The following is a 27169-nucleotide window of genomic DNA, read 5'->3' as shown; positions in this document are numbered from 1 at the left end:
TTGCTTTTGTGTTGTGTATTAAACTGTATGTTTTTAAACGTCTATAGTTTGATATTCAGCATAAAAGCCATTTACCATCACATCACATTCTCTCAGGCAAACTAAAATAATTATGTGACACCAGCAAAAAATATTTCCATGACCAAATATTCTGTTTCTTATGAGAAGACTGATATAATGTCCCTTCATGGGAGGAACATACAGTACAGCAGCATCCCGTGACCATGAATGTCAACCTTCAGAGAGCTTTATGTGTTGCCAGGAGTTATTCAGGGCCAATTGCGTTCCCAGGACTGAGGATATACCCAGCGGGACTAATTTGTAAGTTGTGGTCCGAGTGTTATATGTAAACCTCACACCCAGCCTGCCACTCTACTAGGGGGCTCTTGTAAGGGTAGGGATACAGGATTCAAACGGCTGCAGGGATGGAGACATAAATAGAACAGAGTACATACCAATATTTAAGAGAGGGGATAAAATGTTCACTCTGGGTTTGATTTTGTCTCCATAATACAAAGAGGAATTTATCTTACAGCAATCCCTGTTACCTATGCATCTTGGCATGGATCTCAATTGGACTTTTTTGATTGCATAATCATGCTCTTAAAGATATATACAGTTTGCAGGGTATCTCTTTACATTGAATGCTTTGTCTAACAGCACTGAGGCCATAGTCATGATAAAATGGTTTATCACTATCTTGTTGATAGTAAATAGTAATTCTGACGGGTCTAACATCAACAGTGTGTTCTATAAAACTTTTTGGGTGGATTAGAGTAAATTTAGAGTCTGGAAGGGAATTGAATAACAAGAGTGAATTGAATAATTGAACTTATGAATAAAGCTATTATAAAACAATTTATTTTCCTGAATTTGATTACAATTCATCTTTTTACTTTACATTTCTAGAACTGACTGCGGCACTGTCAACCACCTAACCTTGGAACCTTGGACAAATGTTCATAACCTCATCTACTAGATATTCAAAACAACAGCTCTGACATCACTAGCCTGCCATGGCCATTTGCTGTGGTTTCAACAGACAGCTTTGTTTGCCGTGGATCGAGGTTGGTGGAGCGAACTGCTGTGAAATCCCAATGTTTCTTGACCTCATCACACACGTGCCTTTTGATTGCTGTAATGGGGCAGCCTGTAGCTGTGAGAAAGGCCCAGTTGTGGTGTTTTTCCATAACAGCGGAGGTGTATTAATAGGTATTGCTCCCCAGTGGCTGGTTCCATTAATATGGCCCTATCTTCCCTATCTTGGCCTGCTGGTGTTACTGTACATCTAAAGCATCTGTTCGACTGAATGCTCAGTGGTACCCTGGATAATGATGTAATTCCAATGGGCAACACATGACATCTTAATGCAAGCTCTCTTTTGTTTCCACACACATGGCAGTAACAAATCATATGACAGACAGACTTCTACCATATTCACATATGAGCTTGATAATGACATTAAAGTAATAATAATAAAAAATGGTTGCCAGGCATCATAGGAGATACTGTTTACTAACTAATTAAGAATATATGCATGTTTTAGTGATGGGTATTCAGATATCAATGTATTAAGTATTACAGTAAGAAAATGAATTGGGGCCATGCAATAGACTAGCGTTCTGTTCAGGGTTTGTACTTCTACATCAAACTGCCTCGCGCTACAGAAACAGGAGATAGGCTCCTGCTCCCATGAGCCGTTCCAGCTCACACAAGCCAAGGCTCAAGCAAGGCTACTTATTTACAGTAATGTCTACACTATATCCCTGACAAGACTCCTCATTTGCTGCCTATTACAACTTTTGCTTGGTTCAATCATTGATCAGTGGCATGCTGTAAAGTAAGTTGATATATGTTGTCTAATGGTTGAGGAATCTGCCAAAGTATTGAATGACCAAATGGTTTGTACTGTTATGTCGTGTTCAGATGACAAATGGAAAAGACTGGCTTAACAAGCTTTACATTTTTGCAACGCCTTGTCTCCATTAGAATCCAATTATTATAGAGCATAAATGAGCTGGCCAGTCATTTTACATGAGGATTTTTGTTCACACATGTTTTATATATGCTGTGTAGTACTACAAACATGACAACCATTTGGATAAAATGTATCGGAACGCATATATGGGCATAGTGTCATCAATACCAGATTAACCCCTATACCATTTGAGGTACTTGTCATTGATTAAAAGACATGATTCATCTCTGTAGTTTCCTGGAAGTGACACTGCAATAACTTGTTTGCCACAAAGATTCATGTTCTTGCATGTAATATACAGTGCATTCAGAAAGTATTCAGGGCTCTTGACTTTTTCCACATTTTGTTACGTTACAGCCTTATTCTAAAATTGGTTAAATAGTTTCCCCCCCTCATCAATCTACACACAATACCCCATAATTACAAAGCAAAAACAGGTTTTAAGAAATTTCAGCAAAAAAAAAAACATTTACATAAGTATTCAGACACTTTACTCAGTACTTTGTTGGAGCACCTTTGGCAGTGATTACAGCCTTGACTCTTCTTGGGTATGACGCTACAAGCTTGGCACACTTGTATTTTGGGAGTTTCTCCTATTCTTCTCTGCAGATCCTCTCAAGCTCTGTCAGGTTGGATGGGGAGCTTTGCTGGACAGCTATTTTCAAGTCTCTCAAGAGATGTTCAATCGGGTTCAAGTCCGGGCTCTGTCTGGGCCACTCAAGGACATTCAGAAGCCACTCCTGCATTGTCTTGGCTGTTTGCTTAGGGTCATTGTCCTGTGGGAAGGTGAACCTTCACCCCAGTCTGAGGTCCTGAGCGCTCTGAAGCAAGTTTTCATCAAGGATCTCTCTGTACTTTTCTCTGTTCATCTTTCCATCGATTCTGACTGGTCTCCCAGTCCCTGCCGCTGAAAAATACACCCAAAGCATGATGCTGCCACCACCATGCTTCACCGTAGGGATGGTGCCAGGTTTCCTCCAGACGTGGCGCTTGGCATTCCGACCAAAGCGTTCAATCTTGGTTTCATCACACCAAAGAATCTAAAGAACCAAAGAGTCCTTTAGGTGCCTTTTGGCAAACTACAAACGGGCTGTCATGTGCCTTTTACTGAGGAGTGGCTTCCGTCTGGCCACTCTACCATAAAGGCCTGATTGGTGGAGTGCTGCAGAGATGGTTGTTCTTCTGGAAGGTTCTCCCATCTCCACAGAGGAACTCTGGAGCTCTGTCAGAATGACCATCAGGTTCTTGGTCACCTCCCTGACCAAGGCCCTTCCCCCCCGATTGCACAGTTTGGTCTGTCGGCCAGCTCTAGGAAGAGTCTTGGTGGTTCCAAACTTCTTCCATTTAAGAATGATGGAGGCCACCTTCAATGCTGCAGAAATGCTTTGGTACCCTTCGCCAGATCTGTACCTCGACACAATCCTGTCTCTGAGCTCTACGGACAATTCCTTCAACCTCATGGCTTGGTTTTTGCTCTGACATGCACTGTCAACTGTGGGACCATATATAGACAGGTGTGTGCCTTTCCAAATCATGTCCATTCAATTGAATTTACCACAGTTGTACTCCAATCAAGTTGTAGAAACATCTCAAGGATGATCAATGGAAACTGGATGCACCTGAGCTCAATTTCGAGGGTCTGAATGCTTATGTAAAAATGTCTAAAAACCTGTTTTCACATTGTCATTATGGGCTATTGTGTGTAGACTGATTCATTTATTTTTTTTTTTAATCCATTTTAGAATACGGCTGTAACATAACAAATTGTAGAAAAGGGAAGGGGTCTGAATACTTTCTGAATGCACTGTATATATACTTACTGTACCAGTTGGATTGCGAGGTTGAAAATCACATTCTGAAGACACATGGGTTGCTATCAGGTTGCTATGTAATGTGCAGGAAAATCAAAACGGTTGAGTTTTAAAATAGTAGAATCAACATTTAGATTAGGGCACATAGGTCTGATTGTGCCCACTAATGTAATATAATGTGAAGGCTGAATTTATCTAAAGGCTTTTCAGTGTGAAGAAAATTGCAGCTTGGATTGTTTAGGAGTCAAATGCCATAGCGTGCACCGCAGTGTGAGTTTACATTGGCCGTGTTTCTGTGTGACTGGGGCCCTGGGATCTGGTGAAAGATGACCCTGGTTAGTGTAACACCCTAAATATGCTGCAAAGCATGAGGGCAGGCCAAGTAACCAAGTAACCTCCTGCCACCAGCTCACAGGACACCGCATTCTCCCTCCCTGGGACAGCCGTGCTTGCGCCCGCCGCTCTTAACCTAACAAAGGCCGGGCGTCCGTCAGTACAGGGCCAGCTGCAGCAGGTGCCAGGGGTTTATTCAATGTAAAGGAGTGAGGGGTGAGAGGGTGGTAGACGAGGGAGAGTGGTGAGAGGGGGGCAGGAGTGGGAGAGTGGTGAGTGGTGAGGAGGTGGTAAGAGAGAGAGTGGTGAGTGGTGAGGGGGTAGTAGGAGAGGGGTGAGTGGTGTTGGGGGGGTAGGAGAGGGGTAAGTAGTGAGGGGGTGGTAGGAGAGGGGTAAGTGGTGAGGTGGTGGTAGGAGAGGGGTGAGTGGTGAGGGGGTGGTAAGAGAGGGGTGAGTGGTGAGGGGGTGGTAGGAGAGGGGTGAGTGGTGAGTGAAAGGGTGGTAGGAGAGGGGTGAGTGGTGAGTGGTGACTGGGTAGTAGGAGAGGGGTGAGTGGTGAGTGGTGAGGGGATGGTAGGAGAGGGCCGAGTGGTGAGGGGGTGGTAGGTGAGGGGTGAGTGGTGAGTGAAGGGGTGGTAGGAGAGGTGTGAGTGGTGAGTGAAGGGGTGGTAGGAGAGGGGTGAGTGAAGGGGTGGTAGGAGCGAGGTGAGTGGTTAAGGGGTAATCCCTAATCCTCGAGACTCAGAAAAAAAAGGCACCGTAAAAGAGGCTGACGTGCGGGCACCTTGACAAAACTATGTCGGCGAGTACATAAACTCTATCTACCCTCCATTCTATTGGCGAACATACAATCACTGGAGAGCAAACTGGACGAGCTCCATTCGAGACTTACCTATTAACGGAACCTGAAGAACTGTAATATTTGTAGACCATAATATTTACCAAGATAGTTTTAATCTGTATTTTTCGTAGCTGTCTATTTACTGGCACTAAAAACTCACTCAACGAGCTGCATAGAGCCAAAAGCAAACAAGAAAATGCTCATCCAGAGGTGGCACTCCTAGTGGCCGGTGATTTTAATGCAGGGAAACTGAAATCAATTTGACCAAAATACTACCAGCATTTCACCTGTACAACAAGAGGCGAAAAAACTCTAGTTTACCTTTGCGCCACACACAGAAACACATACAAAGCTCTCCTTCGTCCTCCATTTGGCAAATCTGACCATAACTCTATCCTCCTGATTCCTGCTTACAAGCAAAAACTCAAACAGGAAGTACAAGTGACATGCTCAATATGGATGTGGTCCGATGAAGTGGATGCTAAGCTACATGACTAGTTCGCTAGCACAGACTGAAATATCTTCCGAGATTCATCCGATGGCATTGAGGGGTTTACCACATCAATCACTGGCTTGATTATAAGTGCATCGATGACTTTGTCCCCACGGTGACCGTACGTATAGATCCCAATCAGAAGTCATGGATTACAGGAAAAATCTGCACTGAGCTAAAGGCTAGAGCTCCTGCTTTCAAGGAGCATTTTATAAGGGCACTTATCCGTACCCTTGTAAATTAATCCCACTACGAACCATCAAACAGGCAAAGCGTCAATACAGGACTAAGATCGAATCCTACTCTGATGCTCGTCAGATGTGGCAGGCTTGCAATCACAAATTACAAAAGGAAACCCAGTCGAGAGCTAACCAATGAAGCGAGCCTACCAGACGAGGTTAATACCTTCTAGGCAAGCAACAATGAACCATGCATGAGAGCACCAGCTGTTCCAGGCAACTGTGTGACCACTCTCTCCATAGCCTGTGAATAAGACCTTTAACAGGTTATCATTCACAAGGCCAAACGGATTACCAGGATACATATTCAGAATATGCGCTGACCAGCTGGCAAGTGTATATTCACTGACATTTTCAACCTCTCCCTGACCCAGTCTGTAATACCTACATGTTTCAAGCAGATCATCATAGTCCCTGTGCCCAAGAACGCCAAGGTAACCTGTCTAAATGACTATCAGCCCATAGCACTCACATCTGTATCCATTAAATGCTTTGAAAGGCTAGTAATGGCATCAACACCATCAACCCAGACCCCCATGGACCCACTCCAATTCTCATACCACCCCCAACAGATCCACAGATGATCTCTATTGCACTCCGCACTGCCCTTTCCCACCTGGACAAGAGGAACACCTACAGTATGTGAGAATGCTGTTCATTGACCCCAGCATTCAACACCATAGTGCCCTCCAAGCTCATCACTAAGCTAAGGACCTTGGGACTGAACATCTCCCTCTGCAACTGGATCCTGGACTTCCTGAGGGGCCACACCCAGGTGGTGAGGGTAGGCAACTACAAATCTGCTACGCTGACCATCAACATGGGAGCCCCTCAGGGGTGCGTGCTTAGTCCCCTCCTGTACTCCCTGTTCACCCACGACTGCGTGGCCACGCATTACTCCAACACTATCACTAAAAGGATACTTCAGGATTTTGGCAATGAGGCCCTTCATCTACTTCCTCAGAAACAGATGAACTCATGGATACCATTTTTAGCATGCTAGCAGATACCCATAGACTTCCAGTCATTCACTAACGCTAGTTAACAATTGTGCTAGTACTAGTTAGCAACTTCCTTCAAACTGCATGCAGAGACATAAAAATGGCATCCACGAGTTCATCGCACTCTGGGGAAGTAGATAAAGGGGCTCATTGCCAAAATATGTCTCTTTTAGATTGCAGATCACACTACAGTGGTAGGCTTGATCACCAATGATAACGAGACAGCCTATAGGGAGGAGGTCAGAGACCTGAAAGTGTGGTGCCAGGACAACAACCTCTCCCTCAAAGTCAGCAAGACAAAGGACCTGATCTTGGACTACAGGAAATGGAGGGCCGAGAATGCCCCCATTCTCATGGACAGGGCAGTAGTGGAGCAGGTCGAGATCTTTAAGTTCCTCGGTGTCCACATCACTAAGGATCTTTTATGGTCCAAACACACCAACAGAGTTGTGAAGAGAGCACGAGAATGCCTCTTCCACCTCAGGAGACTGAAAAGATTTGGCATGGGTCCTCAGATCCTCAAAAAGTTCTGCAGTTGCACTATTGAGAGCATCTTGATTGGCTGCATCACCGCGGTATGGCAACTGCTTGGCATCCGACGCAAAGCGCATCAGAGGCTAGTGCGTACGGCCCAGTACATCATTGTCATCCAGGTCTTCTAAACCAGGCGGTGGCAGAGGAAAGCCCTTAAAATTGTCAAAGACTCCAGCCACCCAAGTCATAGACTGTTCTCTCTGTTACCGCACGGCAAGCGGTACCAATGCACCAAGTCTGGAACCAACAGGACCCTGAACAGCTTCTACCCTCAAGACATGACTACTATAAAGTTAGTTAAATAGCTAACAAATAGCTACTTTTTTTGCATTGACTCATCACATATGTTGCTCCCACTGTTTATTATCTATCACTTTATTCCTAGTTATATGTACATATCTACCTCAATTACCTCATACCCCTGCACATCGGCTCGGAACTGGTACCCCTTGTATATAGTCAAGTTATATTTACTCGTTGTGTATTTCTTATTTTTTATGTGTTTTTCTTTTCTATTATTTTTCTATTTTCTTTCTCTTTGCATTGTTGGGAAGGGCCCGTAAGTAAGCATTTCACTGTTAGTCTACACCTGTTGTTTACGAAGCATGTGACGAATAACATTTTATTTGATTCAATTTGGTAAGAGAGGGAGAGAGTTGAGCGGTGAGGGAGTGGTAGGAGAGGGGGAGAGGTGAGGGGTGAGGGTTGTGGTAGGAGAGGAAGAGAGTGGTGAGAGGTGAGGTAGTGGTAGGAGAGGGAGAGTGGTGAGGGAGTGGTAGGAGAGGGAGAGTGGTGAGAGGTGAGGTAGTGGTAAGAATTGGAGAGTGGTGAGGGAGAGGTAGGAGAGGGAGAGTGGTGAGGAGTGAGGGTTGTGGTAGGAGAGGAAGAGAGGTGAGGGGTGAGGGAGTGGTAGGAGAGGGAGAGAGGTGAGGGGTGAGGGAGTAGTAGGAGAGGGAGAGTAGTGATGAGTGAGGGTTGTGGTAGGAGAGGGAGAGAGGTGCGACTATGCATCACTTAGGTTATGGACGGAGCTTCAAAGAAGGAAATATGATATGCCCTCGAGAGTGGATGAAAAGAAGCAGACAGAAGAGATGGATTATGTTTATTTGTTCATACCAAAGGCATACTCAAACACTGTGTCAAAAACTTTACGTGCAACCTATACACAATAATTATGTACTTGATTCGAATAAAAGAAAGTTACAGTATGTTACCATAAATTTCAAAGAAACTTTGGTTTAACAGTACACTACTGTAGTTTACGGTATTTGTCAATAAGATACCGTAAAAACATATATATATTTTTTTACAGTGCACAAAAAAGGATGATTGGAACGTCAATTTCTATTTAGGGTGACATAGTTAATTGGTATATAGCAGCTCCCAAGTTGTTGGCTTTGCTTTAAATTAAGTTGATATGAAACAATGTACATTTGAAACAGCTTTCAGTGTGACAGTCATTTACTTGGGCCAGTTAGGGAATATCTAAAAATTACACTCTGGATATTTACCCATACCCCTTTCATATTCAGTCTATTACATTACATTCATTATACAGTTAATGTATTTTCTGTATATCTATTTTTGAATATGGATCATTCATGAACAATGAGAGTATGCACAGAAATAGACAAACTGAGGTAGCCTCATTCACAGAACAGCCTGTACAGTGTGACACACTACAAAAACATTTGAGAGAACATTGAGCACTGCCAAAGTGAACACTGCCACTAAGCCAGCTTGAACGCACAGTGCACACTCTCCCTCTATGAAATTATTCTAATGCTTGTCTTCTGTGCAGTGAGAGATTCTAAAACGCAGAATATAAAGCATTGTTCTGAAAATAGCTGCTCCTATGCTAGGTACAAGTTCTATGTAACAGTATATTTCTCAGGTTACCAACGTTGTGTAGTTACACACAATATAGCATCAGCGGCTCCTATGCTACAGTAGATACAAACTCTTTTGTAACATTGCTACATTTATCAGGTTACCAATATTGTGTACATACACACAGAATAGTACGAGTTCACTCACACTCAAATAGTGCTGCTTTTACAGTACACTCTTATCCTATCAGAGCTTTTTCCTCTTCACTTCAGATGTAGCCCTTGTGTGGCTCTCTGGACTGACGTTGAGTATGATTCAATTACCCTGCCTATCAGTGCATTGTAAGAGTGGTGTCGAATGCACACCTTGTGCTCCCTGTAAATCGGATAGTTGATACCATGAGCTTGAGGTGTACACAGATACCTCAGACACCGTTCCACTGAAGACCTTTACTCCACCTCCTGGTGGACAGGACTACTCCTACACACACTAGGGGTGGAGCAGGTGGCACTGACCTTGCCATTCTCCGGTTGCAGTCCGTTTGTGTCCACTAGCGTCGGCATCAACCAGTCCTTTTCCACATAGGACCTGACCTCCCCTACTGTGCATCTGTTGTTAGCATTGAGCTCCAACAGCCTGCTGAACATTTCCATGGCAGCTGGGGTGAATCTCTTCCACAAGGGTGGAACTTCCTCCACGGTGGGTGCCTGGCACCAATCAGCAAACTCCTGGTAGAAGTCATCTGAGGTCACGCAGCGCTCCCAGGGGAAGTAGCCGGTGAGAATGCAAAAGATGACCACTCCGAAGGCCCAGGTGTCCAGGCTTGGCTCCACGCTGAGCGGGGGCGCTGTCACCTCCTTCTGGCCCTCCTCCAGGGCAACGGCACACAGCTCTGGGGCCATGTAGGGCAGCGTGCCGGAGATGAAGCGAATCAGAGTGCCTCTCGTCTGAGCCAGGCCGAAGTCAGCCAGCTTTACCCGGCAGCAGTGGCTGTCCAGCAGCAGGATGTTCTCAGGTTTGATGTCGCGGTGGACCAGGCCGTGCTCGTGGATGAACTCCAGGGCACTGGCAATCTGCAGGACGCAGCGCTTCACTGCACTCTCTGGGATACCCACCTGGGAGCAGAGGATTGGAAACTGTTAGAGCTTTGTGGTCATTGAGACTTGTCTAAGGTGAATTAGAAGACTGTACAGTGCATTTGGACTATTTTTAACAGTACATTGCGCTTATGGACACGCAAAAGGGTATAGATTGACAATATTCACCAATCCTCTTGATTGAATTCTAAAACACTTTGTACTTAGGTCACAGATTTACTATATCAAAATCAAACACAATCTTACTTTTGGTTGGATGACTGCAAAAAGGTCCCTCCCAATAACAAGCTCCTGGGCAAAGCCATAGTGCTCATTAGATTGAAAGGCGATTCCGAAGAGACCTACGATGCAGGGGTGGCAGGATAGGTGCAAGGATATACAGTACTCCCGTAAGAATACCTGGAGCTTGGTGGAGGCTTTTGGCATCACTTTAAGAGCCATCGGTGTTCCTGTAAAACATTCCTATTTGTTATGTTTTATAACAACTTGGCAAAATGTTATGACCATAAGGGATGTTTATGAATAGAAAACACAAGAGATAGCAGACGGTATAAATGATATTAGCAGCAGCATTAGATCCAGTATTGGCAGTACACTATGACATTTGCTGTTCCAAGATGACACAGCAGTCGGTCGTGTGTTGTATTTGTTTTTGTCTTATCCCATGTCTTATCCCGTGTAAATAGCCGTTTTTTCCCCCGTATACATTTCAATCTCACTTTCTATCTATGAACTAAATATACTTTCCTGCAACCCGCCTCACCCAATGTGGTACGGAACTGCTATTTTTATTCCTTATAACTGGAACCTCCATCAGGAGCTAGCCAGCTAACTAGCTACTAGTTTTTGTTAGACACGGCTAGCGGTCTTCACCTTTTAGCTTGGACACCGCCAGCTTTAGCTCGGACAATACATGCCAGTCTGCACAGTGCGATATCAACCCAGAGCATATCGGACTGCTTTTCTCTACCACATCACCGGATTCCTGCCGCTCTGGATCATTGAACCGGATCATCGCAGCTAACTAGCTGCTACCGAGTGGCTACTGTTAGCTAACGCCTCTGTCCCGAAGCAAGCACCAGTTAGCCTTGAGCTAGCCACGAGCTAGGCCCATATACCAGCTAATTCAACAAAACCCTTTGTTGTCAACGCGGGGCCCCGCCGATCCATCACGACTGGTCTGCCTACATGGTCACCCGATGTGGTCTCAACTGTCTTTTCTGTTGCAATGTCGCCGAAGACCCATCTTCTTGCCCCGGCCCGCTAGCTTTCTAAGCGCTGTGTCTCCCACTCGCCTAGCGTATCTATTGCTATTCTTTGGACCCTATGATCACTCGCCTACACAGCTGATGCCCCCTGGACAGTTTCAATAACACAGTACCTAATTTTGTTTATCTGTCGGCCCCAGCCTCAAACTCAGGTCCTGCATGTTCCTAACTGACCCGCTCTGCCCATTCATCGCCATTTACCCGTTGTTGTCTTAGCTCTCCCGATCAACACCTGTGACTGCTTTATGCCTCTTTCTATTGTCAGTATGCCTCTCTCTAAAATCAATATGCATTGTCTACTGCTGTCTAGGCTAGTCCTTACTGTTTTATTTCACTGTAGAGCCCTCAGTCCCAATCACCTTGCCTTAGATAGCTCTGTTGTCCCACCCCCCCACACACACTGAGACCTCACCTGGCTTAACTGGTCCCACCAGAGACGAAACCTCTCTCATCGTCACTCAACGCCTAGGTGTACCTCCACTGTACTCACATCCTACCATACCCTTGTCTGTACATCATGCCCTGAATCTACTGTATTCTACCACGCCCAGAAATCTGCTCCTTTTATTCTCTGTTCCCAACGCATTAGACAACCAGTTCTTATAGGTGTAGGTTCTCAACCAGTTCTTATAGGTGTCTACACCTCCTCTGTTCCTCTGGTGATGTAGAGGTTAACCCAAGCCCTGTAGACCCCAGTACCACACCTATTCCCCAGGCACTATCTTTTGTTGACTTTTGTAATCGTAAAAGCCTTGGTTTCATGCTAGTGAACATAAGAAGCCTCCTCCCTAAGTTTGTTTTATTCACTGCCTTAGCACACTCCGCCAACCCTGATGTCCTAGCCGTGTCTGAATCCTGGCTTAGGAAGGCTACCAAAAATTCAGAAATTTACATCCCCAACTACAACATTTTCCTCCAAGATAGAACTGCCGAAGTGGGCGGGGTAGCAATCTACTGCAGAGATAGCCTGCAGAGTTCTGTCATGCTATTCAGGTCTGTGCCCAAACAGTTTGAGCTTCTACTTTTAAAAATCCACCTTTCCAGAAATAAGTCTCTCAATGTTTCCGCTTGCTATAGACCCTCCTCAGCTCCCAGTTGTGCCCTGGACTCCATATGCGAATTGATTGCCCCCCATTTATCCTCAGAGTTCGTACTGTTAGGTGACCTAAACTGGGATATGCTTAACACCCCGGCCGTACTACAATATAAGATAAACTCAGCAAAAAAAGAAACGTCCTCTCACTGTCAACTGCGTTTATTTTCAGCAAACTTGTGTAAATATTTGTATGAACATAGCAAGATTCAACAACTGAGACATAAACTGAACACGTTCCACAGACATGTGACTAACAAAATGGAATAATGTTTCCCTGAACAAAGGGGGGGGGGGATCATAATCAAAAGTAACAGTCAGTATCTGGTGTGGCCACCAGCTGCATTAAGTACTGCACTGCATCTCCTCCTCATGGACTGCACCAGATTTGCCAGTTCTTGCTGTGAGATGTTACCCTACTCTTCCACCAAGGCACCTGCAAGTTCCTGGACATTTCTGGGGGGAATGGCTCTAGCCCTCACCGTCCGATCCAACAGGTCCCAGACGTGCTCAATGGGATTGAGATCTGGGTTCTTTGCTGGCCATGGCAGAACACTGACATTCCTGTCTTGCAGGAAATCACGCACAGAACGAGCAGTATGGCTGGTGGCATTGTCATGCTGGAGGGTCATGTCAGGATGAGCCTGCAGGAATTGTATCACATGAGGGAGGAGGATATCTTCCCCTTGAGATTGCCTGCAATGACAACAAGCTCAGTCTGATGATGCTGTGACACACCGCCCCAGACCATGATGGACCCTCCATCTCTAAATCGATCCCGCTCCAGAGTACAGGCCTCGGTGTAACGCTCATTCCTTTGACAATAAACGCAAATCCGGCCATCACCCCTGGTGAGACAAAACCCCAACTCGTCAGTGAAGAGCACTTTTTGCCAGTCCTGTCTGGTCCAGCGATGGTGGGTTTGTGCCCATAGGCAATGTTGTTGCCGGTGATAGCTGGGGAGGACCTGCCTTACAACAAGCTTACAAGCCCTCAGTCCAGCCTCTCTCAGCCTATTGAGGACAGTCTGAGCACTGATGGAGGGATTGTGCATTCCTGGTGTAACTCGGGCAGTTGTTGTTGCCATCCTGTACCTGTTCCGCAGGTGTGATGTTCGGATGTACCGATCCTGTACAGGTGTTGTTACACGTGGTCTGCCACTGCGAGAATGATCAGCTGTCCGTCCTGTCTCCCTGTAGCGCTGTCTTAGGCTTCTCACAGTACGGACATTGCAATTTATTGCCCTGGCCACATCTTCAGTCCTCATGCCTCCTTGCAGCATGCCGAAGGCATGTTCACGCAGATGAGCAGGGACCCTGAGCATCTTTCTTCTGGTGTTTTTCAGAGTCAGTAGAAAGGCCTCTTTAGTGTCCTAGGTTTTCATAAATGTGACCTTAATTGCCTACCATCTGTAAGCTGTTAGTGTCTTAACGACCGTTCCACAGGTGCATGTTCATTATTTGTTTATGGTTCATTGAACAAGCATGTGAAACAGTGTTTAAACCCTTTACAATGAAGATCTGTGAAGTTATTTGGATTTTTATGAATTATCTTTGAAAGACAGGGTCCTGAAAAAGGGACATTTCTTTTTTTGCTGAGTTTAGATGCCCTCAATCTCACACAAATTATCATGGAACCTACCAGGTACAACCCCACATCCGTAAACATGAGCACCCTCATAGATATCATTCTGACCAACTTGCCCTCTAAATACACCTCTGCTGTCTTCAACCAGGATTTCAGCGATCACTGCCTCATTGCCTGCGTCCGTGATGGGTCCGCGGTCAAACGACCACCCCTCATCACTGTCAAACGCTCCCTGAAACACTTCAGCGAGCAGGCCTTTCTAATCAACCTGGCCCGGGTACCCGGAAGGATATTGACCTCATTCCATCAGTAGAGGATGCCTGGTTATTCTTTAAAAGTGCTTTCCTCAGCATCTTAAAAAAGCATGCTACATTCAAAAAATGTAGAACTAAGAACAGATATAGCCCTTAGTTCACTCCAGACTTGACTGCCCTTGACCAGCACAAAAGCATCCTGTGGCGTACTGCATTAGCCTCAAAGAGCCCCTGTGAAATGCAACAGGGAAGTTAAGAACCAATATACACAGGCAGTTAGGAAAGCAAAGGATAGCATTTTCAAACAGAAATTTGCATCCTGTAACACAAATTCCCAAAAGTTTTGGGACACTGTAAAGTTGTGGTAGCCAGGTGGAAAGCATGGCCAGCCGTATAAAAATGCTTATGGAAAGGAGGGACGAGGTGCTCTTATTCTGCATGGACTTTACAGTGTCCCAAAACTTTTGGGAATTTGAATTTGCATCCTGTAGCACAAAGTCCATGCAGAATAAGAGCACCTGTTCTGCACCCACGCAGCAACTTGCCCAAGCCCCCCCCCCCCCCCCCCCCGCTTCTCCTTCACCTAAATCCAGATAGCTGATGTTCTGAAAGAGCGGCAAAATCTGGACTCCTACAAATCAGCTGGGCTAGACAATCTGGACCCTCTCTTTCTAAAATTATCCGCCGCAATTGTTGCATCCCCTATTACTAGCCTGTTTAACCTCTCTTTCGTATCGTCTGAGATCCCTAAAGATTGAAAAGCTGCTGCAGTCATCCCCCTCTTCAAGGGACCCAAACTGTTATGGATCTATATCCATCCTGCCCTGCCTTTCTAAATTCTTCGAAAGCCATGTTAACAAACAGATCACCGACCATTTTGAATCCCACCGTACCTTCTCCGCTATGCAATCTGGTTTCCCAGCTGGTCATGGGTGCACCTCTGCCAAGCTCAATGTCCTAAACGATATCATAACTGCCATCGAGAAAAGACAGTACTGTGCAGCCGTCTTCATTGACCTGGCCCAGGCTTTAACTCTGTCAATCACCACATTCTTATCAGCAGACTCAACAGCCTTGGTTTCTCAAATGACTGCATCGCCTGGTTCACAAACTACTTCTCAGATAGAGTTTAGTGTGTCAAATTGGAGGGCCTGTTGTCCGGACCTCTGGCAGTCTCTATGGGGGTGCCACAGGGTTCAATTCTCGTACCGACTCTTTTCTCTCTATACATCAATGATGTCGGTCTTGCTGCTGGTGATTCTCTGATCCACCTCCATGCAGACAACACCATTCTGTATACTTCTGGCCCTTCTTTGGACAAGGTGTTAACAAACCTCCAGACGAGCTTCAATGCCATACAACACTCTTTCCGTGGCTATCCTACCGATCCTTGACTTCGGCTATGTCATTTACAAAATAGCATCCAACACTCTACTCAGCAAATTAGATGTAGTCTATCACAGTGCCATCCATTTTGTCACCAAAGACCCATATACTACCCACCACTGCGACCTGGATGCTCTGGCTGGTCCTCGCTACATATTCACCGCCGAACCCACTGGCTCCAGGTCATCTATAAGTCTTTGCTAGGTAAAGCCTCCCTTATTTCAGCTCACCATAGCAATACCCACCCATAGCACGCGGTCCAGCAAGTATATTTCACTGGTCATCCCCAAAGCCAACTCCTCCTTTGGCCGCCTTTCCTTCCCGTTCTCTGCTGCCAATGACTGGAACGAATTGCAAAAATCGCTGAAGATGGAGACATATCTCCCTCACTAACTCTAAGCATCAGCTTACCGATCACTGCACCTGTACACAGCCTATCTGTAAATAGCCCCAATTACCTCATCCCCATATTGTTATTTAGTTTTGCTCTTTTGCACCTCAGTATCTCTACTTGCACATCACCATCTGCACATCTATCACTCCAGTGTTAATGCTACATTTGAATTATTTTGCCACTATGGCCTATTTATTGCCTTACCTCCTTCATCTTACTACATTAAAACACACTGCATATAATTTTTTTTCTATTGTGTTATTGACTGTACGTTTGTTTATCCCATGTGTAACTCTGTGTTGTTGTTTTTGTCGCACTCCTTTGCTTTATCTTGGCCAGGTCGCAGTTGTAAATGAGAACTTGTTCTCAACTTGCCTACCTGGTTAAATAAATGTTACATTTTTAAATTTTAAAATAATAATAATTCTAAGGGTAATTTGATACCAAAAAATTCTCCCACTTTCCAAGCTACATGAAATTAATAAAACATTTTCTTGTGTCATTGAACCAAAGGAAAGCCCTTAGTATTTCAGCCTTTTAAACAATGAGTTGGCGTCTTACCCCTGCAGCGATGGGTGACCAGCAGAACCTTGCCATACTTCCCCCGGCCGATCTCCTTGATAATGTTGAAGTGCTCTTTGATCTCCAAGTGGCTCAGGCTCTGAGCCATCAGCGCCATCAGTTCATCAATCAGACTGCCATCAGCAAGGCCCAGCTCGATCATCTCTCTCTCTCTGTCTCAAATCTGACAGTCATAGAGACGTGGGTTAATTAATGTAATGATCCAATGCCTCTGCACAATTCACAGCAAACAATTATTGGAGATGCACGGATGCAAACACAGTATACAGTCTATACAGTGCATTCGGAAAGAATTCAGACCCCTTGACTTTCTCCACATTTTGTTACATTACAGCCTCATTCTAAAATGCATTAAATAGTTTTTTTCCCCGTCATCAATCTACACACAACGTCCCATAATAACAGAGCATTTATTTAAAATAAATAGCACAAATATCAAATTTACATAAGTATTCAGACCCTTTACTCAGTTCTTTGTTGAAGCACCTTTGGCAGCGATTACAGCCTCGAGTGTAACGCATGTCGTCGGGAGAAGGAAAGGAGGACCAAAGTGCAGCGTGGTACGTATCCATAATACTTTTAATAAAGATGAATACATGAACAAAAACAACAAAAACGACCAACGAAACAAACAGTTCTGGCAGGTGCAACAAACACTAACCAGAAAATAACCACCCACAAACACAGGTGGGAACAGGCTACCTAAGTATGATTCTCAATCAGAGACAACGATAGACAGCTGCCTCTGATTGAGAACCATACCTGGCAAACACACAGAAATACAAAACAAGGACAACATAGAACACCAGACATAGAATGCCCACCCAAACTCACGCCCTGACCAACCAAAATAGAGACATAAAAAGGATCTCTACGGGCAGGACGTGACATCGAGTCTTCTTGGCTATGACGCTTCAAGCTTGTCTTACCTGTATTTGGGGAGTTTCTCCCATTCTTCAGGTCGGATGGGGAGCGTTGCTGCATATTTTAAGGACTCTCCAGAGATGTTTGATCGGGTTCAATCTGGGCTCTGGCTGGGCCACTCAAGGACATTCAGAGACTTGTCCCGACGCCACTCCTGTGTGTGTGTTTAGGGTCATTGTCCTGCTGTAAAGTGAACGTTCGCCCCAGTCTGAGGTCCTGAGTGCTCTGGAGCAGGTTTTCATCAAGGATCTCTCTGTATTTTGCTCCATTCATCTTTCCCTCGATCCTAACTAGTCTCCCAGTCCCTGCCTCTGAAAAACATCCCCACAGCATGATGCTGCCACCACAATGCTTCACCGTAGGGATGTTGCCAGGTTTCCTCCAGATGTGACACCTGGCATTCAGGCCAAATAGTTCAATCTTGGTTTCATCAGACCAGAGAATCTTGTTTCTTATGGTCTGAGAATCCTTTAGGTGCCTTTTGGCAAACTCCAAGTGGGCTGTTTTACTGAGGATTGGCTTCCGGCTGGCCACTCTCCCGTAAAGGCCTGGTTGGTGGAGTGCTTCAGAGATGGTTGTCCATCTAGAAGATTCTCTCATCTCCACAGAGGACCTCTGGAGCTCTGTCAGAGTGACCATCGGGTTCTTGGTCGCCTCACTGACCAAGGCCCTTCTCCCCCGATTGCTCAGTTTGGCCGGGTGGCCAGCTCTAGGAAGATTCTTGGTGGTTCCAAACTTCTTCTATTTAAGAATGATGGAGGCCACTGTGTTCTTGGGGACCTTCAATGCTGCAGATATTTTTTGGTACCCTTCCCCAGATATGTGCCTCGACATAATCTTGTCTCGGAGCTCTACGGACAATTAATTTGATCTCATGACTTGTTTTTTCCTCTGACATGCACTGCCAACTGTGGGACCTTATATAGACACATGTGTGCCTTTCCAAATCATGTCCAATCAATTGAGTTTACCACAGGTGGACTCCAGTCAAGTTGTAGAATCATCTCATGTATGATCAATGGAAACAGGATGCACCTGAGCTCAATTTTGAGTCTCATAGCAAAGGGTCTGAATACTTATGTAAATAAGGTATTTCAGTACATTTGCACACATTTCTATAAACCTGTTTTCGCTTTGTCAATTTGGGGTATTTTGCGTAGATTGATGTTGGAATTTTTAAATAAATTTTGAATAAGGCTTTAACTTAACAAAATGTGGAAAAAGGGAAGGGGTCTGAATACTTTCCAAATGCACTGTACCAAGATTATACTGTACCAAGGCAACAGAGCTTCATTTTGAGGTCACCGTTTTTGGTGGTCACAATAGAAATGTATTTATCGAGCCATTCCTAATAATTAATCTGACAGTTAATAAAGGGTGAATCACAATCGCAATCTCCAGAGAAGAGATCCATCCATAGCCAGCCTTACTACTGTAACTGTATGCATGCCCCTCTACCTCGGTCGACTCCTTTCAGCTGAGAAGCACTGGCCCACCCAGCGCTGTCTCTGTACCACAGTCATTCATACACACTAATACGACACACACAGCACTCACTGCAAAACCTAACATTTTACGGTATCACATGGCGTGAAACACATTGATGGCATTAGATGACATGTTATGTAGACATGTTGCAGGTGTTTTGAATTATCCGTGGCGTATTTGTATGGCAAGGTGGATTACTTGGAGTCAGAACATGCATTCTGTATGGCCTGGTTATCTTGTTATGTGACAGCCTAAATACTTCTCAAAGATTGTTATATTTGTGTAGGCTGAGGCAAAATAAAATAGCAAATAATCACACAAACTGCTAAAAACACAACATCACTGGTTAATAACAAACCCAATCAGTGTTATTATCCCACAAAGTACTGTGTAGTGACAGAACATGTTGCTGTAATTGTAGCAGTAACATTATAGCGTAAATGCATATTTAAAATGTAGACAACAAAGATGGGCTACATTGAATTAATGTAACAACATTTATTTTAAACATCCTCTTTCATAATTTCCTGTTTGAATGATGTCAACTACTACAGTAAGAAAATCTAATTCCGTTGGACTTGAAATGAGTTACCGAAATGAGTTATTTTGAATAAGTGTATAATATAATATTCTGGAGTGGATGTATGTATACGGTAGTTTATTTTAACCAGAACATTAAACATTAAACGAGATCTCGCTATGAATTTACACAATTCAATTACATTGTAACTAATTTCCAATGTAATTCTAATTACAGAAATGTTCAATCATAAAATAATTAGCAAAAGGAAGCAATGTGAGTTTCACAATCACTATTGATTGTTTTTCCTTGTAAACATTCAATAGTGATCAGTTGTAAACTGATCAATTTAGAATACTTTCAGGGTTTTTGTCATCATATGATGTATCACGCATTATCATTACAAATAATACTTTTTTGCAATACCACAAGCCTTCTCTGCAAGATGTATTTTGTAGGTGTACATAAACTACAAAATGTGTACATAAGGTGTACATAAACTATAAAATTGGTGTTTAAGTACATATAAAAATCTCATACCCATATGAAACGCATAACAAAAACAATGATTTAATTGCATTTGAATCGACATTGATCTTACTCAAGCATAAGAAATTGCATCAACCAAGATGATCAGAAAACTGACTGATGGTTATCTTACCTTTATAGTAGAGTATCACAATGGTCTCGACCAATAAATATGCACACATATGTTGCAACAAACACAATACACACACACACACAAAAGAAAACATATGCACAACCGGCATGTAACTTGCATGCATGTGCCAGTTAGCGTAGTGGTGAAGCTCAGGTTTAGCGTGTGTCCCTCTGTCCTTCCATCACCTTACCGCAGCTGTGCTGTGGATCACAGGGCTGTGTGGCTGGCTGAGTGGACCAGGGTTAGAGGAGAGTGCTACCACTCGGCTACAGCTAAGACTCGGAGCCCACTTCGACAGCTGATTACAAACTGGCTGCTGCAAAGGGCACTCACACTCTTACACACACACTGTTACACATGCTGCTTTATAAAGCAGAAGCACCTTAACTGCTCTTGGAAGATTAAAGGTTCTGTCACTATTGGATGTACCAATATGGGCACATGCCCACACACTCACACTCACGCTCGCACACACACACTCACACAAATACACACTAATACAGCCCCCTAGGGAACTACGAGTAAGTACATGTGCCATAATACCACTACAACCTCTCAATGTTCTGGACTGCTTCTATTAAACGACAAATGTGCAGGTGTGTTTAAAAATACAGTCATACATGCTTATCTTTAATAAAGACTTGAGCACAGGGAAGATAGTATGCTGTATTATCTCTCCAGTCTCAAATGTAAAAGGTGAAAAAAAGTTGTTTCCTGATATTTCCTAATTGAACCACATTGTATTTACGTCCTCCTTGCCCTGTAACCAAGCCCATGTACCCTGAGAATGTGCTGATTGAACACACCACATACAGTCAGTTCCATAAATATTGGCACCCTTGATAAAGATGAGCAAAAAGACTGTATCAAATAAATTATACAAAAACTGAGCTACAGTATATTGTATGCTCCAAAAAAAATGAAATTATATTATTTTATACTAATACAATTGCTAAGAGAAAGAGATTTTGTTTAACAAGTAAACATTTTACCAACATTTTAGTAAAAAACCTGGTTGCCTCTGCCAGGAGGTCTGACACTTGGCCGCAAGTGGATCTTCCAGCAATAACCCCAAGCATACATCAAACTCCACAAAGAAATGGTATTTGTCCAGTAAAATGGCCATCTCAGCCTCTGGACTTGAACCCCATTAAAACCCTGTGGTTTGAATTGAACAGGGCAGTCCATAAGGGCAGATGAAGGATATCAAGGACCTGGAAACATTATACATTTTTAATTTTTTGTATTACTTGTTAAACAAAAACTCTTTCTCTAAGCAATTGTATTGTTATAAAATAATATAATTTTCCTTTTTTTTGTTGCATGCAATATAGCTCAGTATTTGTATTATTTATTTTATACAGTCATTTTTGCTCATCTTTATCAACTGTGCCAATAATTTTGGATCAGATTTGTATGACGTTATGACTAGATTACCTCACTACACAGCATGTGGTTAAACTGTCCCTGCTGAGATGAAGAAAGCTCCTAAGAACTCAGGAAAGTATTCTTTATCTCATTAAAGAATCTTAAGCAGATTTTAAAAACTCAATTTGGCAAACCATATATAGCTACTGGTGTTGCATCCAGCCTGTTGCATCCAGCTTTCTATTGGCCTTTGGCCAGCTGGGTCACTACTAGATTGTCCAGGCTGAAATGGATCCAGGTCCAGCGCCACAGGGGGCTTATCTGCAGAGCCCGAAGTGCCGGCCATGAATGCACTCAAGCAGTGGCACTCACACACACAAACATGTCCACAGGGATCTGTATGAAGCAACCTGGACTAGAGTGGTGGTCTTCAGAGTCCTCACTCATCACCCCTGACCCTAGTTATTCTGGGGTCTATAGGCTTCTCAGATACAGGGGTGGATTGGCTATCTGGCAATTCTGGTAATTGCCAGATCGGCTGGACGATTATTTTGTTTGGATGGGCTGGTCAAAATTGACACACAAATATATTTTTTATATATATCAAAAAATAAAACAATGAAAAAGGTGAAATGGCCCGGTGGCCCATGGGCCTGTTAAGATTTTTTTAAGAAACATTTTGGGGCAATTTCTCTGATCTATAATGAGCCTTTGGCTGATCAGGAAGCAACGGCCGGCCTCCCTACCAAGATGGGCCAGCCTGGTTTTCTGAGCTGAGGTCACACAAACACAAACTCAAACTCAGCATCAGCAAAGAGACCTGCTCCGACTCTGTCATTAGACAGTCAAGATCATGGATCGTAAAAAACTGGAAAGGGTGCCTATAAACGTAGAAAGAGCACATTCTACATTGTCACCTCAGTCAAAAAGAATTGACCATGATTTGGTGCATTACCCTGCCCCTGCCCCTGTGCCTGTGCCCTCGCTGGGGCCTGCTGCTGTGATGAACGAGCCACTCTCCTCTCCTCCCATGCGTTTGAGAGAGAAATGCGTTCTGAACATATAACATTTCAAAATGCAATTGAAGTAAAAACACAGCTTTGAAAGCTTCGTCCCTGTGTCCCTGTTGAAGAGAGGAGGGTCTCAGCTTCCTGTAGGTATATATTTATTTCTCAACTCTCAATATTCAGCTTAATAGCAACTATTTTGCAAACAAAATATTTAATATGGCTTTGAGATATTGAGTGCTGTGCCTACAACCTCAACGTTTTTTTAGGACTAGCAGTGGGTATTATATTTACAGTTAACAATCTAGTTAACATGTTTTTTCCACTTCCTCAGGTTTTGAACCGCAAACAAATTAGCCTATGATAATAATGTACAGAAAGATGTATGTAATTAATCTCTATTAAAAAAATACAATAATAATTAAATTATGGAGTACTATTTTGACAGGGAGTTGGCAGTGCATGCAGTGATGTGGGCTGGTGTGGATAAAATGTCAGGGCCGATATGTTGTCCCAGGCTGCCCCAGCTCAGATACAGATACTGTGTCTGTGCATCCAATTCAGTTTGGTTATGTTTAATGGTATGTCTATTTCAATGTGAATTCCTGATTTCTTAGCAGTGTATTAGGTCAGGTACTGAATATTATTTGTCTGCTAAACTGTTTTATCATTTAAATGTGCTGTCATTTTGAACCGCATCAATAATAGCTCCAAACTACTTTGAGCCGTGCATGATTTTGTGTACATTGTGCAGTGTCTAAAGGTTGCTCATCACATTTCAGTGTCAGACTTGACCCAGGCTGTCATGTTTTGGAACTTTGACATGGTAGGACAGAGGTCCTGGTGTCCCTCCCTTCCAACCCGTCCCCAGAGTCTGTCAGGAATGGAATTACAGAGTGGTGTAGAAAGGCAACCAGCTCAACACAGCTGCAATTAGGCTAACATTTCCAAATAGGTGCTACACTAAAAGTTAATAACTCCCAGCTGTTCTGGACATTAGTCCCATAGAAAGATAGATGTATAGTTTTGCATGCACATTGAGTTTACTTATACAGTACACGATTCTTCAGAAGATCAACAATGTATGCTAGCTATCATATTTGTACATGGGTAACAAACCTTGGGATCACTGAGTGTCTTTCCATTCAGAGAATGAAACAATTCATCTCAAACACACACCCGTTCTTGGCCACCTGCTGTTAAGAGAAAATATGTATTAATTGTTTATAATTATTCAGGGTATCAGGTATCTTGATCGTGATAAACTGCAGCTTTACTGTCCAAGTCTCAGTGACACATGGTCTTATATAAGCCATACTGCTTGACAGCTCCACTAGCCACCTCACCGCTCTGTGCCCTCAGCTGCTGCCTGGCTTGGCCTGGCCTGGCCTGGAGGAACTACTGAACCCAAGGCCTCAGCATCATCACATCACACAAAGTGTGAGAAAAACCCTCAACGAATGTTGACATGGAGCTCCTGGCAATTTTTGAAATATGTCTGCGGGACATTTATTTACACATACATGCTTTGTTATATAAACAAATACCCATACACATAATTACTTTTTTCTTAAAGACAAATAATATGCTACTTATCAAGTAGCGCCTAATGGGGACTGACGAACAGTGTTTCCTAGAAGAGGGCAGCAGGCAAGTGCATGCATGTACGAAAGCATATTTGTAATGCCTGTCTGCAGTATAAATTGTTGCTGGTTGACACAAAGTAAGGGAATGAACAGAGGAAACTGTGCTGCTTAATATAGAAAGATTAATAAAGAGTCATTCTGAAGGAGATGGGTTACACAGTGCCCGCTGCAGATGGAGTGGGTGAAGACAGGCGAGTGAGATATCGTTTCAGCCTGGCATGTCACTCATCTCAGTGAGCATGGCCCTTGTGGGATCTGAGGGATCTGTCCCATGTGACACATTTATAATAGTCATGTACGTCCATACATCACTGAGATATCATTATTTTAGTCCAATCAATTTGTTTGGCAATGCCTTGCACCTTTTGGTGTAGGAAATGAGGCTGTACAGTAGTTGCAGGTGACTGAGTGCAAAAGTTGACTGGTGGGTTTAGCCATGCTGGTTAATAAATGGTCATCGAAATGCTCAGTGTGTGTGTTTTATTATTGCCTGGCACAGCCAAGGAAAATATCAGTGGAGCAGGAACCAGGGTTGCGTTATGTGGCACATGGCACGACATTGGTATTAGTAAGGCTATGTAGCTGGTGATCACTCTCTGTTTCTATTTAATACCAGCCCCTACAGTATCCACACAGCCCTAATCCTGCTACAGTCGGAGTCGTAGCAGCAGTGTTAATTGGGGTAATTGTGAGGCATGAGGCTGCCTGCTGCCGGGCCCTGTGGAGTTATTCCTATAATGGAGTAACAGGGTGGCAGTAGGATTCCTTGGGGGATTCAGGGGCGTGAGGGTATCTGAAACATTTCCTCTCTGTCTTCCATGTGACAGAGACAGTGTTTTGTTTTGTCAACAAAGAGCGTTATGGCAGGGACTTGTCTGACCACTGGCCTGTCTATGAATAGCTTGTCAAATTGGCAATACTCTCTCAACGTGTTCAATGACATGTACTACAAACTAGTGGAGCAGACAATTGTAATCCTCTCATGTAAGTTAAAAACAGCAGGGTACAATTATTCGTCTTTGTGATAATTTTTACAAATTAAAATGTAATGGTGATTCTGGAGTTCTCCCAAGTTGCTATTGACTCCATTGTAGGATCAGGACACTTTTCAAATAATGCATATAGATTTCTAAATACCTGGAATGGGTTGAAAGTTCATGGTTCTCAATTCCAGATCTTTTTATTTTTTAGCTCACCAGTAGATGAAGCTGAATTTGTTCAACTCCGGCCCCAATCCTCACTACTACAAAGCCCACAAACAATTGTAAAATGCTTTTATTACTTACAGTACAAGCATTATATGCATTCAAACTCCATGGTCATTACACTGTGAAGCCACTGAATCCACATTTCTAGAGCACAGTGGCTCCAGTGAATATTTATAGCATTGGACTGCTGCAGTTTACAAGCTTTGGTAATGATGTGCAAAGAGTTGTAACCTATGTCATGATGACATGTTGACAACAAAGGTATTTACTGTAATCCTTACAGTGGTGATTACTGCTTTTATCTCAGTCTTTCTTTGTTGAATAGATGACATTGGCATTGGCAAAGTAGTGACCTCCCTCCCTCCCTCCCTCTCTTACAGATACAACACACAAAAACAAATACAAACACACACACACACACACACACACACACACACACACACACACACTTGAACACAAATTCATGGAGCATTTGCTTACATTTATAATTTAGTAATTTAGCAGACACTCTTATCCAGAGCAACTTACATTAGTGCATTCATCTCAAGATAGTTAGGTGAGACAACAACGTATAAAAGTCGCAGCAAGTAGATTTTATCATCAAAGTCAGTGCTAGTAGAAAAAGCTAATGGGATGTGTTTAAGACTCTCATTTTCAGAAGATGGGCAGGGACTCTGCTGTCCTAGCTTCAGGGGGAAGCTTGTTCCACCATTGGGGTGCCAGGACAGAGAAAAGCTTTGACTGGGCCCAGTGGGAACTGCCGAGAGTGGGAATGTCGGAGGACCGAGAGACCAGAGGTGGCGGAGAGCTCGGGTTGGGGTGTAGGTTTTGACCATAGCCTGAAGGTAGGAAGGGGCAGTTCCCCTTGCTTAGAGGCGATGTCAGACTGGCGATGTCAGACTGCCAGTAAAATGCTGCCATCTAGTGAAACTAACCCTTCTCTGAACTTGTAATCTCTACAGTGCCAACTGAAGACATATGACTGTATTCTGGGGCAAAACATATTGATCAAAACATCACTCAATATATGTGGTCTTGATAACCATGTTGACCCCAATGATTTATATATACACTAGATGACTGACAGAGGGCACTGTTTTGAAGTCACAGCGCCTCCATCTTGGCACTCCCCCACCATTGAAAAACATATTTTGGAAGCTATAGAAAGGTATTTATTAACGTCTACATCTGTTTATTCCATTACAGGCACATCAATGCATACCTTTTCAAGACATTTTCATTCAAATATAATTTTTGGAAAGTACTTATGTACCACAACAACAAAAAATACTTGTAATTTTGTCCTTGAAACATTTAATTGAAATACTGTAGAAATCCATTTATTTCTATGGAGGAGTACTTCTTCTGAGGAGTGCCAATAGGGCCAACTGGTGGCTTCAAATTCTCTCATTGGTCAACACATAGCATCAGTAATCCAGGGTTTATATCAATGACTGTATATATGAATGGACAAAGCCATCGGTCAAATCAAATCAAATAAAAGTGTATTTGTCACATGCACCCAATACAACAGGTGTAGACCTTACCGTGATGCTTACTTACAAGCCCTTAACCAACAATGCAGTTTTAAGAAAAATAAGAGTTAAGAATATATTTACTAAATAA

The 27169-nt window shown here is 43.5% G+C and overlaps 1 protein-coding gene across 1 annotated transcript; it reads right to left on the bottom strand.

Moving 5' to 3' along the window:
• Nucleotides 1-8318: 8318 nt before the first annotated feature.
• On the bottom strand, nt 8319-16866 carry LOC129829373 (serine/threonine-protein kinase SBK1-like). The gene is made up of 3 exons (XM_055891039.1): nt 16701-16866; nt 10404-10606; nt 8319-10175 (listed from the first exon to the last, which is right to left on the bottom strand). The coding sequence occupies exons 1-3, from the start codon at nt 16861-16863 to the stop codon at nt 9510-9512; spliced, it is 1032 nt and encodes a 343-aa protein (XP_055747014.1). The 5' UTR covers nt 16864-16866; the 3' UTR covers nt 8319-9509.
• Nucleotides 16867-27169: the final 10303 nt, after the last annotated feature.

This window comes from Salvelinus fontinalis, chromosome 31 (assembly GCF_029448725.1).
Source record: "Salvelinus fontinalis isolate EN_2023a chromosome 31, ASM2944872v1, whole genome shotgun sequence".
Taxonomy (NCBI): Eukaryota; Metazoa; Chordata; class Actinopteri; order Salmoniformes; family Salmonidae; genus Salvelinus; species Salvelinus fontinalis.
This window is presented reverse-complemented; position numbering and strand designations above follow the sequence as displayed.